Source organism: Periplaneta americana, chromosome 6, assembly GCF_040183065.1.
Source record: "Periplaneta americana isolate PAMFEO1 chromosome 6, P.americana_PAMFEO1_priV1, whole genome shotgun sequence".
NCBI lineage: Eukaryota > Metazoa > Arthropoda > Insecta > Blattodea > Blattidae > Periplaneta > Periplaneta americana.
The window spans coordinates 20,788,695-20,807,515 of NC_091122.1; the positions used below are offsets into that span (position 1 = coordinate 20,788,695).

Below are 18,821 nucleotides of genomic sequence, written 5' to 3' on the forward strand. Positions count from 1 at the left end.
CTGGAATTGAGAAATCAATGCTCTGGAATCGTTGAAGCGCCAATTCCACTAACAGTAATAAGGCGTTACTGAATTATCGCGTATCGGAACATAGCAAGCAGTTGCTGCTAGCAGGTCTTCCGTGTCACTTCCCGATAAGTGGCTGGAGTCATTGTACTGCTTTCACTGAGTCGGAAAGATAAAACGAGCTCTGGAGAACTCCTGACTCGTGCTTATCAATAGGAATTACGCATGAGTATATCGATATAACCGTTAGCAGAACAGGTAGAAGTTTGTTTTACAGCCAATGTTTGTAAGTCGAGGGAAATTTCTACCAGCCAATGTTTGTACGTCAAGGGAAATTTTTCTTTTTCGGGAAATTTCTACTTTTTTTTTAAGAAAAGGAAAAAAAGGAATATTTTAAAGACAATATTTAGGAATATGATTTTGTGGTAGTTAGTTTATCTTTATTTCGGTGCTTATTTTATCATAATTTCGGTGAATATTTCGTGGAAATACGAAGGATTGGGTCAATATTTCGTGAAAATATTAGGATATGCCATACAAAATTAATATTATATACAGGGGTCCTACAAAAGTCCTTTCCGGTTTCGAACACATGTAATTTACGTTCCATGAATCTGAGGTGCATGAAAAAAGTACCAATGGAAAGAGAAACTCAAAAAGTTTAGTTCAATATGTCCCCCCTTGGTAATACGGCACACATCAAACCTATAGTCAAGTTCCACGTAGGCACGCGGATTTTCCTACCCCAGATTCTGAGGTTATGTCTGTTCACCTTACCAGAAAGCTGAAAAGTGGCTTCGTCAGAAAACATCACGGAACGAATAAATTCATCATTGTTTTCAATTAAGGTCTGCAGCATACTTATGCAGAAATTTCTTCGTAGCACTTTGTCCTCTGGTTTTAGGGCTTGCAGCAACTGTTAGTCGCTACCTATGAAATCCCAACCGCTTGCGAAGAATCTTGCCTTTAAATCGGTGTGCCATTTACGGATTGTAGACACACTGGGTGGATCTGCATCAAACTTTGTTCGGCAATGCCGTTGCACATTAATAACCGACTGGTTCACATGGAAATCAAGCTATTCTGTCCTCTGTAGCAACCATTTCGCCCCAACAATGAACAAATTTGTTTATATGCGCTATTATGAGGCATTGTCACCAACTAGGAAAACAATGTTGCCACAACTAAACGTTTTGAGTTTCTCTTTCCATTGGTGCTGTTTTCATGTATCTCAGATTCATAGAACGTAAATGACATGTGTTCGAAACCGGAATGGTCTTTTGTAGGAGCCCAGTCCTGTGTAGTATGGAAGTGAATAACAGATAATGACAGAAAAGGATAAGAGTAAGCCTAAATTTCAGGTACTAGAAATGAGATTTCTGCGTAAAATTAAAGGCTGTAGGTAGGCCTATACGGAAAAATCAGATTATCGCCAGTTCACACTCGTTTAAAAAAACGTTGAAAAGTAGGCTACTCTGCCTAATCCACAAATCGGGGCGAGTTCTATCTAATCTCAAGCGACAAATCTTACACTTAACTATCCTCCTCTCGAATATTTTAATGCTGAGAAGAGTTTCATCATTTGAACATGACAAACGAACTCGTCGATTAGATAAAAATAGCCTACGTGTCGAAAATTCTCTCACTAGCAATGTTCGAGACAGAAAACCACAGCCAGTGTGCAAATTAAGATTTCTGTTGAGGAGGGATAGAATCCTGGATAGAGAATACCATATATTATTATTATTATTATTATTAATAATATTATTATTATTATTATTGCTGTTGACATTACTGTGATGAAATGTATACATTGGAAGTAAGAATAATAAAGTAATGAATAAACTCACATCTAAGTCAAGACTGGATCACATTTTTTAAAAATAGTTGAGTTGAATGAGTTAATTACATCCATGAGTAGGCTTAAGATAAGATGTGTAATTCCTAAGTTATTGATTGTTGTCAGATTGCCAGTGATGATAATACACCAATATTATTTTCTTTGCTTACTTTATATTTTATAGAGTATACTCGTATTAAAAGAATTATATTTTGTGAGGGGGATAGAAGTTATCCTTGGCAGGGACGTTAATATGAATTTATGAGAAGGGGTAACTTTCCAACAGGGGGAGAATCCCCCCATCCCACCCCGTTAATTCGCACCCTGAGTCCACAGCACTCGAAGACATGTTGAAAGAAAACTGTTGTGATCCTTTTCTGATTCAAAGAGCTTGCAAATTAGAACTAGTATTCAAACTCTTCGTTCTCTCCAAAGACGCCGTAGGATCGTTGTTTACAACTGACGCAAAGCTTCAGAAAACAGCTATTTCGTTGAAATCATTACATTTCGCGGTTAAATGTCGTTCATATTTTAGATTACCTTCGTGATATTTGTATTTTTTTCGGATACAATTAAATTTTCAATAGCACAAATTACACCATTGACGGGGACAGGTTTTTATAGAGTGCTCCGAATTCTCCTGTTGCCTGTTTTCTTTGATGAAACCAACTTTTGTTAGAAATCGGATTTTTGTGAATTACTTTGCCTCCAGTAGACTACGTCGAGGTGAATTCAGAGTTGCCAAGAATGCTTCTGCTATGTTAAATGTGAACTAAAATTTCCTTGAATATTTTTCCGTTATACTACGTAGGTACCGTTGTTTCAAATGACCTTACTATCATAATTGCAGTTTTGTTGTACGTAGACACCAGCATAAAGGAACCAGTTGGTATATCTAGAACTGGTTATGGCAGATAAATACAAAACATATGCAATAATATTACAGTTCAGCTTAATTGCTGGAAAATGCAATCATTTGTTCAGGGACAGAAAAAGAGGTTAATTAGGAATTAAGTAAGGGAAACTAGTGAAGGAAAGGTGTTCTTGTTTAAATATTTTAAAGAAATAGTTTGTATATTTTTATTTTAAATTAGAGTAACAAAATAACATGAATTTTAATACCGTTAATTTTATGTCAACAGCATCACACTGATATTATTCAATTAGATTGAAGGTTAAACTGCATTCAGAAACAATCTCAGAGAGTTTAAAATAAATACATCAGAGAAAATTGTAATTTTATACAACATTAAGTGCTACGTATAATTTGAGCAGCAATTTGATTTTAACTATTTAACATGTAATATTTTTAAACTAAATGCCTTATTTCACCCAAACAACCCTCAGCCTGTTAAAGTGTTTTCTTTTTTTTTAATTTACAGAACTCACAACCATCAACCTCTACGAACTGTTTGGAAATAAGTCGGAAAATGTAAAATATTTCTGGTTTTTAACTTCTGGGTAGTTGCCAAAATATAAGATTCAAATGGGATTGATGTAATCCCAATCAGTTTAAATCAATTGACACTAAAATTAAACCCTGTATTTATCCATTAGGAAGTCTATTTAATTAATAACGAAAGGAATAAGATTATGAGACCGATCATTGGTCAATAAATTTTGTCACAGATACACTCCATTAACAGAGTTTGTAAATTCAAATGTTGCCACTTCTCGTAGTTACAGAGAGACCATTGTTGAGCTTCACGCGGAAGTTGGCACTGCTGAGCCGGCACCGGCTTGGCAGGCCTATCTTCTTTATGTAATTCTCAGTTTTTTCTCCCTATGGATATTTTAATGTGATGTGTGTGGACTCGATAGTGTCGAGGAAATGTAGCAACAATAATTTAACAGACAACCGTTGGGATTGTTATGCGTACGCACTCTTGAGCTTCTCCGCCAGCGCCACGTAAGCTTCCATCGCCGCTTCCTTGGTCATTCCCTTCTTGCCGTTCCACGCCTCCCACTTGGCTTTACCCTTCAGGTCCAGCATCCCAGGTTTCTCTGTAAAAACATTACATTTCAGTATGGGCTACTACAAATACAAGAGAGAGGAAAACGGGAAGGGAGAGAAAGATAGAAAGAGTGGGTAAACGGTAAGAGGGAGAGGGAGGGAAAACGACAGAGAGAGAGGAAAGGGAATGCGAAAAGAAGAAGGAAAGAAAAACAAGGAAAAGCGAGAGGGAGGGAAACGGGAAAATGAGAGAGATTTGGAAGAAAAACGGGAAAAATGTCAGATGAAAAATAGAATGAGATGGGGAGGAAAAAGGGAGCGAGAGAGACAAAAGGGGAAGGGAGTGGAAATTGGGGATGCCATTAAGGAAGAGAATTGACTATAGGAAGGAAGGGAAGAACAGAACTGTAAAAACTGAAAAGCGTGACGAATAGGAAATGGGGAGGAAAACGAGAGAGAGAGAGAGAGAGACCAATATTTTGAACTGACTGCAGCATCTACAATAATATATTTTATTTAAAATACTGACGTTCAAGCACGTCCGGTAATTTTATTTCAATCTATTAAGTTGTTTTAGATATAGGTCTAGGGCAGGGCCGGGCATGAGAGCTGCTCTATTTAGTCTGCCAGAGCTGCTCTCGCTCCGCAAGGCACTTCAATTCCAAGCCGGAGCAGAACGCTCACGCAGTGGCGGACTCGCATTACAGCTACCTTACCTGAATTAATATAACAAGAGCCACGGTTGTTCTAGTCATTCAGTCTGTCAGTACATAATAGTTTATAAGGATATTACATCAATCCATTGTAAATTACAGAATTTATAACACTCTTATTAATTTAATTAAATAAACTTCGCTCTATGCACACACACAAATCATTAGGTTTATTTACATAACCCATACGCACATACTGCAATCTCCTCACCACGGTTCTATGAGAACGCGTATGGCTTCCACTTCCCTTACTTGCTGTGGACAGAGTTCATCTGCCAATATAATTAAACATCGCTTGATGAAATTACGTTCGTTGAATGTTTTCAATTCCTTTGCAATTTCGTGGCAAATTTTGTAGCTAATTCTCATAGCCGATTCACTAAGTGCATTATTGTCATTCTGTTAATATATAATATAATATAATATAATATAATATAATATAATATAATATAATATAATATAATATAATATAATATAATATAATATAATATAATATATGATGTGATATGATATGACCATAAATTAATACAACTTAAAGAAAATGTTTCTCAGGTACATTATATTAGAGTATTTATTCGATATTCATATTGCATTATAAGTTATTATAGTACATTTAGTAATATATAATTTTAAATTATACAAATATTATGATATATCATAGTACAGTATATTACAGTTCATGATATATAATATGATATATGATATATCATGAACTGTAATATACTATACTATGATATATCTTAATACTTGTATAATTTAAAATTATATATTACTAAATGTTTAATAACCTATAATGCAATGTAAATACCAAATAGATACTCTAATATAATGTATCTGAGAAACATTTTCTTTAAGTTGTATTAATTTATGGCGTTCATTACCAACATATGTCATATTCAGTAGCATGTTGTAAAGAATAATGTCGTTGGATATTGAACCTCTTAATCAGTTGGAGTGTTTTATGCCAAATTAAACACTTTGCTAATCCACTGCTCTCTACCAAAAAGAACTCCTCCTCCCATGATACATTAAACGCATTGGGAATAGCGGGACGGTTTAGTGTATGAGCTGAAGCTCCGTCTTCAAAGTTCGCCATCATACTGCAGAGTCACCACTGCACCGGCACTGAATGACGTACAGTATGCATACATCGGAGCGCTCGCAAGATGCGCTCTTTAAAGCACACAGCGCTCATTTCTCAGAATCACGCAATATGCCCAGCCCTGGTCTAGAGCTTAAAATTGTCTACACAACATTTATGGGTATTTTTATAATTGGAGTATAATTTTAGGTATCGTCTTAATTTGAACAATTAGGCATATCATTTACCGGATATCTCATAAAGTACTAATATTGTATATCATTTACCTTCTCTATTTAGCAATAAAACAATTGGAATAGCTGGGAATTGATTTCAAACGAAAAGAAAGCTGTCAAAAGAAGTCGGTCTTGAGAACACGAACTACGCATTTAATGCTGGTAATGAAAAGAAACAAGAAAACATCGAGGCATCCAAACCATGAATTTGCTGTGACCTCAACGAGCTTTGGAGCGTTTGATCCATGCTGCTACCTACAAATTAGAGGTCATATGAAGCAATATATATGCTAATGTAACGACGTAACTTGCTCTCCGTTACGTTACGGAGTAGACCATGGCTGCTACCTTAGCTCAGGAATCTCATAAATCGCTTTACATAAATTCAGTTATTATTACATTTTTCTATCATCCCTGTCAATATTGTACATAACATTATTTTCTTTACATTATTATGCCACTTTTCCAGAGACGCTAAGAGATATGCTACTGGAACTACCTGACATCTGTGAGCAGTATGGGATGAAGATAAATGCAAACAAGACGAAGATCATGGTTGTCGGGAGAAAAATAAACAGGGTAAACTTACGAATTCTAAATGAGGCAGTGGAGTAAGTGGACAGCTTCAAATACTTGGGGTGTACTATAAGCAGTAACATGAGCTGCTGCCAGGAAGTCAAAAGGAGGACAACTTTTAATAGAAAAAGGTGTATCTTCTGCGGACCTCTGGAAAAAAAAACTAAGGAAGAGACTAGTGAAGTGCTTTGTATGGAGTGTAACATTATATGGGGAAGAAACATGGACATTACGACAAAGTGAAGAGAAACTATTAGAAGCATTTGAAATGTGAATATGGAGAAGAATTGAGCGTGTGAAATGGACAACAAGAATAAGCAATGAAGCTGTGTTGGAAAGAGTGGTTGAAGATAGAATGATGCTTGAAACTGATGAGGAAGAGGAAAGGGAATTGGTTGGGTCATTGGCCGAGAAGAAACTGCTTACTGAAGGAATGGCGAACAGAAGAAAAGTTCGGAGCAAAAGAAGATAGCAGATGATAAACATTAAGATTTATGGATCATATAAGAAGACAATGAAGAAGGCAAAAAATAGGAAAGATTTGCAAAATTTGAGTCTGAAGTGAAAGACCTGCCCTTGGACAGAGAACTATGAATGAATGAATGAATGAATGAATGAATGTTTCCAGAGACAGATTGTTGCTTAACGATTCAAGAGGTGATTACACATTTGCTTACCTCGTCTGTTATTTACAGTTGAGTAAGCCAGCATTTTTAGTCAGTTATTGTATCAACTGCTATGTTATTTAGCGGTGACGAAATTGGCGCAGCGAGATGAGACCCAGGATTTGCTATCAGATTACCTTACATTCGCCTTACCTCGAAAAATAAAAACAAACCATGAAATCATCCTAAATTCTACCGCATACCAGAGCGATTGCATTCAGTTGAAAACTCCGCAAACGATACATCGATTATCTCGTCTGGAATCTAGAATCACCATCCCAACTCCAACAAATCTCGAAGTCAGGGACAAACATTCTTTTATCCCCTTTGATAAGAATATCCACCCTTCCCTACATCATACCATCAGGGTCTATCGGGTAATAATTTATTGGAATTACCCTATCTCACAGCCAATTGGCTAATATTTTAAATTGAGACAACTCATCCAGCCTGTGGCTTTCCGTGGTTTTACTAAGGCGCTAAGACAAATATCAAGGTGACTCCTAAAAGTAATGGACTGTGGATCTACATTTCCCTCCACTTAAATATTGGCATTTTTCAAGTAAAGCCTTATGCAATCGTAGCTTTGGCTTTCTCGTGTCGTTTTCGGTACTCCAGAGTGTCACTCGCACAGCGCAAGAGCTCGGATATCTTTTCTTGCGAGGACTGCGGCGTCCCCTCTCCCCACTCGCTGCCTAGGCTTTTAACATCTTCGACGATCCTGCCTTGTTGCTGTTCTTTAGTGCTTTTGATTGCCTCCCCTCACATGGTAGCTTTTAGGTTACGTTCATTTTCGGCTTTCCTTTTCAGAATTTTCTAATATCCCTTCAAAGGAAACGGCAACAAACAGGAAGGGATACCGACAGGAACAGTTTGGCTGTGGCGCATGCGTGGACCTCTCATGCAGTGCCAGCATGATTCTTACCTAGATTTATTTTCGCGTGTACATTCCAGATCAAATCAAAAAGTTCTCTTCGTGCTTCGGTTACACATTTTGCATATATTTAAGGTTAAATTTGGTTAGGTTAGGTTTCTATTAACCAAGTCCGCGCATTCCGCGCATGCGCAGACAGCCAAGATGATCCTGTCGCGAGCCGCACGTCGAATATCGTAGTGAGACAAGTGGCCAACAGACTTGCAGCTAATAGATTCTTCCTCTCATCTTCAATTTCCCTTGCAAGGACGCATTTCCGGGTACCTTTTAAATGTTTCTCCTTCCATTTCCCCTTTCATTCATTTACCACCCACCCACCCACCCATTTATTCACTCACTCATTCGTTCGTTTATTCTTTTGTCCATTTATTCATTCATTCATTGATTCGTCCATTCGTTAATTCATTCTTTTGTCCATTCATTAATTCATTCTTTTGTCTATTCATTAATTCATTCATACGTTCGTTCATTCAATATTTTGTCCATTTATTCATTCATTCATCCGTTCTTTCATTTATTCTTTTGTCCATTCATTGATTCATTCATCCGTTCATTCATTCCATTGTTCATTCAATATTTTGTCCATTTATTCATTCATTCATCCGTTCTTTCATTCATTCTTTTGTCCATTCATTAATCCGTTCATTCATTCATTCATTCATTCGTCCCTTCTTTCATCCATTCTTTTGTCCATTCATTAATTCATTCATCCGTTCATTCATTCTTTTGTCCATTCATTCATTCATCCCTTATTTAATTTGTTCTTTCATTCATTCTTTTGTCCATTCATTAATTCATTCATCCGTTCATTCATTCATTCGTTCATTCATTCTTTTGTCCATTCATTCATTCATTCATGCGTTCGTTCATTCATTCGTTCGTTGATTCATTCTTTTGTCCATTCACATCATTCATTCATTCATATGTTCGTTCATTCATTTTATAAAATTATCTTGCATTTGTTGCATTTATTTCTTTAATTCATTTATTTAAATGTAGTTTTCAACAGCTTACGCATTTTTTTGAAGTAACCTATAATGAAACCACTAATGTGAAGTATTTATTAAAATGGTAATTAGTAATACTTTTCAGAATAACAAAGGTCAAATGGTACAGATTTTGAACTTAATTCGACTATATTTTATTATTATTTAACGAGCTCGTTATAGCTGTAAAGAATGTACTTTGAATATTGAACTTCAAATTTATTCTTTCTGCTGCGTTTTTCGTGAACTGGATTACGAACTGTAGTCTTTGTTGTGATTGGTTATTTGGAAGTTAGTCTATTTATTAATGTACTTGAACTCAAGGAAAAGACAGAGCTAAAGTTTATTATATGAGATACTTTCAAGTCGTCCTATACGAAATCCCCTGTCTCCCATATGCACTAAATACGAAATTAAACATTTCGAGGCATCCTTCCTCCCCAGTGCACTGACCTGTGTTATTGTCTCCCACTGTGGCTTGCTTGAAGAGGGCGTACAGCTCCAGCAGTTCATTGTCGGAGGGTCGCTTCGTGAGATTCTTCACGCTCTCGGCGGCTTCGTTGAACTTCTGTAAAATAAAAAGAAACAACATTCTGGTGAACATCACGCGAAACTCCGGTTATTACAGCCGGTCTCAAGGGTTCACTTAATGAACTTCCTCCTCTCTGCACAGTATTATTTTCCTCCTCCTCCTCCCCCTCGCCGCCCCTCCTGTTGATTTTCCAGCAAACAAGGACACAGGGGTTCGAACACCGGCAGCTCGTACACATTTAGTATTATTTTCAATGATCACGACTGTTCTAGCGTCATGTAGCCTTCATATTAAATAAAATCAATAATAATAATTTTTGGCGCAATAGCCCATGAAGGGCCAGGGCCGGCCAGCCGGCTCCTGGCTTCACGTCCACATGCCTCAGTAGAGGTGGACGATCACCAATGAAGGTATCATATGGTTAGAACGATGATTCCCCAGCCGTTATAGTTGGTTTTCATAACTAGATTTCGCTACCTACCGTAGGTCCCCAAATTTATCACGATGTATGGAGACGCCGGTCCCATACACTGGCCGAAATTTCTTGAGGAAATTTCTTCACCATGAGGACTAGAACCAGCGCGCATTCCATAACACGAGTTCTAGGAATTATGCTTTAGATCACGACGCTACGGCGGCGTGGAACAGCTCACATTCTAACCATTATAAAAACCTTTGTGGATCAGAAGTGTGAAATTCACCATAAGCACCACCGCCAGAGCCACCGTCAATGGACGGATTTAAAGATTAAATGAATAGTAGGCCTACCACAGGCAGGAGTAATTGAGGAGTTCCGTGCAATAATAATGTTAATGTAAACAATTGCTTTTGAGAAAAATTAGATAATGATTTTAAAATAGTTAGGAAAAATATTTACATTTATTAATATTACGTTAAGAGATATTAATAAAATTCAAAATATTATAATGCATAAGCTAAGGCTTAGATTTCAAAATTCCCGTTCGACTTTGAGACCATGATGCTGGGGAAGGGTGAATGTTATTGATGTTCGTAATAGTCCGAGTTATATTTGACTAGGAGACAAGATATTGGGGTTTATCTGATAAATAGAAAACTTCGACTCACAGTAAATAAAGAATGAAGCAAGACGAACCACATAAAAAACCGCAATACACGTATTTCAACTTACACTTCTGTTTCCATGGTACCACGAATGACGTCAGAGTAAAACTTTAATATCATAATGTTACAATTTACTCTCTTGTAGGTCGAATAGACGTTTCGCGTAAAATTGTGCACCACATCCAATGAACCAATGACGAAGAAAGGAGGACATGTAAATTAAAAAAATATTCGATATCGCGTCCTTGCAAGGGCTCTTGGGTCTAACCTTAATCTTCACACTGACCGTCCATTTAAGGGGCTTAAATTAATTATGTAAAGGAAAAGCCAACCGTCAACAAGAAAGAATGTTAAATGGTCGGACAATTAAGATAGCCGTGCAAAGTTACCCGCAATAGCAGCATATTTATGTATTATGCATTTATTCTGGCGGAGTTTAAGCCATCAGGCCTTCTCTTCCACTCAGCCACAAACAAAAGAATACACAGTATACACAGAATTACCGCCTTATCCCACAAAATTGCTTAATCGTCGAGCTGAAGGTGAAAAACAGCACAGTCAAAGCAAATTTCTTCTCTGATTATCACAAATCGAACCTCTTACCCTCTTTTTGATGAGAACCCAGGATCAGAGATTGGATCCATTAATAAAGCAAAATAGAATTAAAAGTTTTATTGCTGTGGATGAATATGAGGTATACGAAATCGACTGTTAGCAATTGATGGACACCCATTACATAATTGGAAATTGAGATGTTGAATGAAGGTAAGTTACATGCCACAAGAACCTGCTCTGCCCCAAGGCTTGTTTTACTATGATATCGCATTCCATTAACCACGCGAAGCAAGCATCCGCACATTCAGAATGGACATTGCCAAGGTCGCACATGATGTTACAGAAACTCCAACCGAATGAAACTTCGAATGCTGTCAACTTTATGAAATGCTCACTGTCACACAGAACAAAATTAAACATAATGTAAGCAATAACCGTATCACTGATATAATTCAGTGCAATTATAATTGCTCATAAAGATGAACTGTCTAAACATAGCCTGCACAGATGTGTTAATTAAACGCAACATACTGTCTTATTAGGTATAGTCTAAGCCTAGATCATAATATATACCCAGATTCCTCTGCGTTATAGGCTTTGACGGTAACAACTTTTGTCAGGTTTACTATGCTGCCATCTAGTTGTTACATAAGGAGTCACGTCATAACTCCCATTTGAATTGCATTAGCGATTGTACTGCCATCTCGTGTTCGTTTACGGCGGACGGATGGCGATCCTGGCGGTTGTTCTCTTCAAAGTGCTTCCGATTTTAACATAAGGATGAGCAATCTGTTATATATTATGTGATCTGGGGTGTAATGTTATTGAAAAGTCAGATAAATAAACAGCTGTTTTATGTTTTTTTTTAGATTATTATTTTTCTATAAACTTACTTGCTAACAAAGTTACAGGACTTTCAAATCGTTTTGAATAACCCTATACGTATATTACGTATCAAAAAATAATTTTATTCTGATATCACTGTATGAAATCACATTATCCACTGTCCTACTCTTTGTCACCACCAAAATGCCTCACCGGCCGCCACTGAATTTCAGTATTGATCACATGTAATCAAGTGATGGACGATTTGTAACAGTTTCAGACTACAATTGTAATACTGATGAGCGGTAACATAAATTCGCAGTTACCTATATTTTCTCGATAGTAAATAAAAATGATTTAAAACATGTCATGCATAAAACTGCGGGCTCTATTTATTAGTCCCTGTTACATCAATTTCGTGAATATGCTAAGAGCTCTGGAGGTCAATACGTCGGTCGTTAGAATATTTTTACACCTTCTGGCTATGAAGATGTTTTATAAATTGCTGACATTTACAAGGATCGTTAAATAAATAATATAGTAATGGAAAGAATTTGCCTTCTTCGGCGTACATTTGCCTGTAATTTCAACACGTCAACGCAGCATTCAGATGTGCAATTTTATGTGCTTGTTTGCGTAATATGCTTTCATTACGGCTTCAAAGAAATATCGCCTTCTTTTATCTAATATTTATACAGCATCAAGGCTGCAATGCTAAAGCCACATCATTTGGTCTCATGTATGTATACTACATCCATTTTAGACTACGAAGTTATTATGAGACAATAAAACTGTGATTGAGTAATAGTGGAATTCTGAAAATCTGAAATATCTGGAGAAAATGTACTCCAAAGATACAAAGTCACTAAAGTCATATATGTTTATTTATTTATTATACAGAGTGAAAGGGGTATAACTGCATTAATTTTAAGAACAGAATCTGTAGGTTGTAAGTGACAAAAAGTCAATGTCATTTTGGTATTTGAATAACGGTTTTAGCCTAAAAAATTTGTTTCTGAAGTTTGAATTCCCATTTATGGTAAAACTTTTGGGTACTGAGACGTATGAGTGGTAAGATATCAACGCGAAGAACAAATCGAAAAAAAATATTCCTTTGTCATTTCTTCGAGAAACGCTTCATTTGTATAATAACGTACACAATTTGCTGATTAAAAACGCATTTACTATGAGAGGAACCTTCCCTTATGCCAGTCTGTTTGTAGAATTCTAAAGGTGGTCAATTAAGGACAATGCCAAAATTTACTAATCCTGCATGCCTAGATATGCTTTTAATTTATGGGGAATTAAGCATTGCGTTCTTGCAACGTATCCACTTCCGGTCTCTCAATAGAAACTTGATTTTTTTCATAACCATTATACGTAGTTAGAGAAGAGGTTATTCGAACTTATCTACTAGTTTTATTGATATCTATTACTAGTTTAAATTAATGCAATTATACCCCTTTCACCCTGTATACCATGTACGTAAATGATTGATACATTTTTTATTGTTATACCAAGGTAAACGGAGTGTCATTCGAAAGACAAGTACTGTAAGTTTTACATACTCTGAAGATGCTCAATGTAAGCTCATTTTTCTAACAGTCTTCTGCCAATTACCTCGATTTCTGCAGTAATTCTCAACTTTTGTTCATAAAATTCAGTGGTAGAAGTGACACAAACACTTTATCCTTCACATAACCCCATAAAAATAAGTCACGTGGGGCGAGATCGGGGGAGCGAGGAGGCCACTTCATCCACTCCTCATATACATTTTCAGTTCTCCGAATACAATGGTTTAGTAGCGTGGCAGTCAGGATTAATGAACACTCCGGTGAAACAACAGCAACAGCAATAACAGTTATTATTATTATTATTATTATTATTATTAGTATTATTATTATTATTATTACTAATGAATAATCTAATATTAAATTTATTTTATTGGGAAACATGAAATTCGTTTGTTTGACTAAACAGTATATGATTCATGAGATCTAACCTAAAAATTCATTTTGTTTGACTACATGGAATAATTAGTACGAACTGAGAAAACCGAATACCACTTTAAAATGTAAATTGTTTATTTATTGTTACTATATTACAGTATTTATTAATGGTATTAATTATTAACTGCATTCAAATTTCAAATAACATTTGCTAGTAACTTTTGCTTCATGAATGTTGGCAGCTTTTTCAAAGAGAAACGATGCCGACAACATAAGAGTTAGAAAATAATTGCCAGTTGTCAACGAACTAGAAAAAAAGTCTAATCAACGAGCTAAAATACAGTCTAAACTATATTCCAGCTCGTTGCCAGTTGTAGTACCAAAATTCGAAATAAAGTTGGCATAAGAATATGCAACCTGGAAACTACAAAATCACTATAATTCACCAGACTATACATCAACAGGGAAAGACGTCTAGTCTTGGAGAACAACTCATGATAACGGATGTAACAGATAAGGTTCCATCTTTTCCTGCTTTTCCTGATGATAGTTCCAATGTGTAACCCCGAAACGATGCATGTCTGTCCATCTCTGACACGTTGCAAATAGCCAAAACTTCGCACCGAAGAAATAAAGAAAATGATGTTTTATACATGTTTGCTGTAGTCCACGTCAGCGTTGCAATGTCTTACGTCAATGTAAATTTTTCATTGTGTAAAAGTAGATGTAAGGAATTCTTCTTCTGAGAAGCTGGCATTGACTTAGACAAATGTAAACTGTGAATTTGTGTGCAAGTATGTTATAGGCCTACTTTCTGTATTTTCCAATTACACAAGGTTTTCTCGGAACTTCTAATCTCCTGGAGGTCCCCTTACTTTCTTTTTAAAGATTGTTTTTATATTTATTCACAGAGCACGTAAACCTTAAAACTAACAAATTATAGACAACGTGACAGGACATGGCCTTCAGCGACTATTGGCTTAAAATTTCAATCACTCATTTATTTTACATATATGCGTGTTGCAACACCTCAGTTCATCTATCACACTGCGAAATTACATATTTTTTCTTTTCTAAGTAGGACCCGAAGGCTTAATGTGCCGACCTTCTTACTGTGGGATGATTGTTGAAGTCCTTAGGACTACATTTCTGTAAGTACCTGATTGGCGTCACCTTATCGATTCAGCTACGACCTGACGGAGTCCCCCTGTTGTCCTCAGCCTCCTCAGGTCGATGGCATCTGTCCACAAGTCATGTAATACGTTCTTCTGCACCCTACACTGACCTGAAGATCGAAACATTGTAGGTACGGCGTTCCACCATGGCGCCATCTGTCCTAGGGGGTTACACAGGTCTATCAAATCACTGATCTGTTGTAGTCTGCTGTGGAAGTCCCTTCGACTCCCTGGGATCATTTGCAGGTCTCTCAGACAGATGATACCTGGAAGCGAATCACGGCACCACGTCTGCTTGATCTTCCGGTTGACCGGAAACTATTGTAGATGATGCACGAAGTTGAAGTTAATGAAGGCGAAATAAGTCCGAGATTCAACGCCGAAAATTACCCAGCAATTCTGTTTCGAGTGATTGAAGGAGGGGAAGCCTCGGAAAAAATCCAACCAGGTAACTTCTCTTCTCTCAACCAGAATTTGAACTCGGGCGCGCTTGTTTCATGGTCGGGCATAATAACCGTTACTTCACAGCGGTGTAAGCGAAATTATGTTACCGTTCAATGTTGAATTTATATTATCCTAATGTGCTACCAGGATGGAATGGTGCATGCCCTAAGTCCCTAAGGCCCTCCCGCTCTAAAGATCTCCCTACGGAGAGAAACTAGGAAATAGAGAGGAAGGGGAACCAGAAAATGGAGAAAGAAATCGGAAAAATGGAGAGGGAGGGAAGAAAACTAGAATATGGGGAGGGAGGGAAACTAGAAAACAGAAAGGAAGGGAAACTAGAAAATTAAGAGGGAGGAAAACTAGGAAATGGAGAGGGAGGGAAACTAGGAAAAGGAGAGGGAGGGAAATTAGAAAATAAAGACTAAGGGGAACTAGAAAATGGAAAGGGAGAGAAACTAGAAAACGGACAGGAAGGGAAACTATAAATTATAATTAGAGAGAGCAGGGAAACTAGAAAATAGTTTAATAAACAGTTTAATAATTCAACTTAAAAAATACGAAAAATATAACTATTTTAACATATGGATATGGTTGGACCGCTGCGGCGGCTATCTTTGTTTCTGTATTATGGTCTGAGTATTGGAGACGGCGAATTTTATAGACATTATGGTTCCGATAAGCCAGACAGTAATATTTCCGTCTGTGGCTTATATATTTCAAAGTATAGCCTAAATAAGTTAAATTAAAATACTTTCAAATAGATAAGCCACAGTCGAAAGGCAAAGCCAAACCAATATGTGCAGTTAAAGCGTCGTTCAATAAATTCTGTCATTAACATCATCAGTCGTCAGGTGATGAAATCTATCAGATTACACACAATATTTCGAAATTACTGGCATGGTAAGTTTCACAACAGTGTTACTCGGCTAACGGAACGTGATGTGTTTGCTTTCAAGAATTTTTAAGGTCACGAACAAAAACAATCTAGCAGTATTTTCGAGGCCTTACACATGACACTCTCGGATCCGTCTTCTACTGTACTGAACGCTTCTCCTCCCGCATGCTGGTAAGGCTCGAAAAACACGCAAACTTTTCCGACACGAGAGATGGTCCAAATCGCAGGCGGCGGTGTCAGGTTATCGACTCCTGCAAAGCTTAACAACCCACTCACGCAATGTCTGGAGCACTACAGAAAGCGATGAGTATAACAGCACAGACTGCACATTTCCATAGAATATTGTATAAATGCAATCAAGAAGATGAGTTGCGGAAATCTTACAAATCAGACTGCAGCAGTGATGGGTATTATGATCCTTTCACCAGACACCAATACTCATTTGAGGCACCATTGCCAGGCCTAAAGAGGAGCAATCATGAAGTGAGAAAAACTTTGCAACTCACTATTAGGGGGGAGAAGAGGGAAAAAATGTATTGTTGGAAACCGGAGAGATTGCTACGGAATGAAGAATAACAAATTTTTGTTTGGTTGGTGCTTTAAGGCTAACAAGCAAACATTCTGATGGGAGCAGACAAAAAAAATATTTTTTTTTCTTTCACCATGTTAATAATGTCAAAAGAAGTGCTTATACAAATTTTGGCCACTCGACCGCAATTACGAGGGCCGTAAAAAATTAATTCGCCAGGTGCCGTTAACAGAAAGAAAACATAATTTTATTGGAAAAATTTATTGGAACAGACAAAGCAATCGTTGAGCTATTTTTTAACATATTCCCCACCGGAAATGGGACATTTGTCATATCATGGGAACGATAGAGAGGTGCAGACGGCTGTCAAACGCTGGTTTCGATCCCAGGTCGATGTCTTCTACGACACAAGGATACAAAAATTGATCCCATGGTATGACAAATGTCTCAATTATTCCAGTGGGGAATATGTTGACAAATAGAGCAACAAATGTTATATGTTTCAATAAATCTTTCCATGCAATTGTGCTTTTTTTCTGTAAACTGGCCCACGGAAAATCACTTTCTGGACGGCCTCGTAATTGTTGTCGAGTGGCCAAAATTTGTATAAGCACTTCTTTTGACACTATTAATATGGTGGAAGAAAAAAAAAACTTTTTTTTATCTGCCCCCATCAGAATGTTTGCTTGTAAGCTGACAATTTGTTGAAGAGGAAGAGATGTCAGAAATCTTCAGTACGTCGTGAAAATTAATTGTAACTTCTTTATTTATTTAGGCTACATACACACAGATATATAATTTACAAACGCACAGGATAATAACTATTCCTTTATTCTTTACAACAATTATTGAAACGCTATGTTAGATTTTATATGATGTGAAGACTATGCAATAATAATTAATAATTTCACCTATACGTTAAGTCATTTGATATATACAAATCATAAGCAACAAAATTCTAGATATCAACACAGTCTACTATATACAGTCGCGAAGCTTGAGGTGATATTTTGCAAATCTCGTGATAAAGCGCTCCAAGCGGTTAGCAACTAGAAACAATAGACTGTCCACGGTCGACTTTGGACTGTGTCGTATTTCCATCGAGTGCTAGCTCGTTGCGTATTTCACATTGATGCTTGTGAAATGTTTGTTATTGGTTGTAATGAAAATGTTAATGGCTAAAATACAATAATTGGAATAATAATATTTTACTAGAGTTGTAGAAAAATTAAGTTTGTTTTAATAAAATTTATTGATCACGTTTTATTTTCAATTCTGGTGGGATTATTATTGCTTAGGCCTACTTTTTTTTCAAAGGTTGTTTTTAATTATAGCTGTTAATTTTGTTGTTATTTTTATTTGTTACTTTACTAGAGACGTAGAAAAAGTCTGTTACAATAAAATTTATTGATCACGTTTTATTTTCAATTCTGGTGTGATTATTATTGCTTAACCTCATCCCACTTTGTTAACTACGTAAGCCTACACTACAAGTACCGGTACACATAAGTTACTCCATTAATTCATATTTCCATTATTATTGTTGTAAAGGGAAATGTAAATTAATATTTATTGGTTTCATAGTTAATTGTCGCTATAATCTTGAATGAGTGAAGCGATTATAGTAAATTTCAGTTCGTTTTGCACAAACAAAAATAATATTCACCTATTTCTTGCAGGTATCTTCGAGTTTATGGTGGAATTTAATATACTTCATTAAATTAATAAATTAACTTTATGCATTTAATATTTCAGTATTGGAAGGAAGATGTTAATATTTCCAAAAGAACACAACGAAAGTGTAACATATTTTGTCGTCTACTAGGAGAGAGATCTGCGGTGA

The 18,821-nt window shown here is 36.5% G+C and overlaps 1 protein-coding gene across 1 annotated transcript in view; it reads right to left on the minus strand.

Annotated features, from left to right (window-relative positions):
• Nucleotides 1-2,912: 2,912 nt before the first annotated feature.
• LOC138701137 (acyl-CoA-binding protein homolog) overlaps nucleotides 2,913-18,821 on the minus strand; it is a 33,957-nt gene continuing 18,048 nt past the window's right edge. The window contains exons 3-4 of the mRNA XM_069827740.1: nucleotides 9,445-9,559; nucleotides 2,913-3,850 (exon numbers count right to left, since the gene is read on the minus strand). Coding sequence (XP_069683841.1) covers nucleotides 3,717-3,850; nucleotides 9,445-9,559 — 249 coding nt within the window. The 3' untranslated portion in view covers nucleotides 2,913-3,716. The remainder of the gene's footprint in view (nucleotides 3,851-9,444; nucleotides 9,560-18,821) is intronic.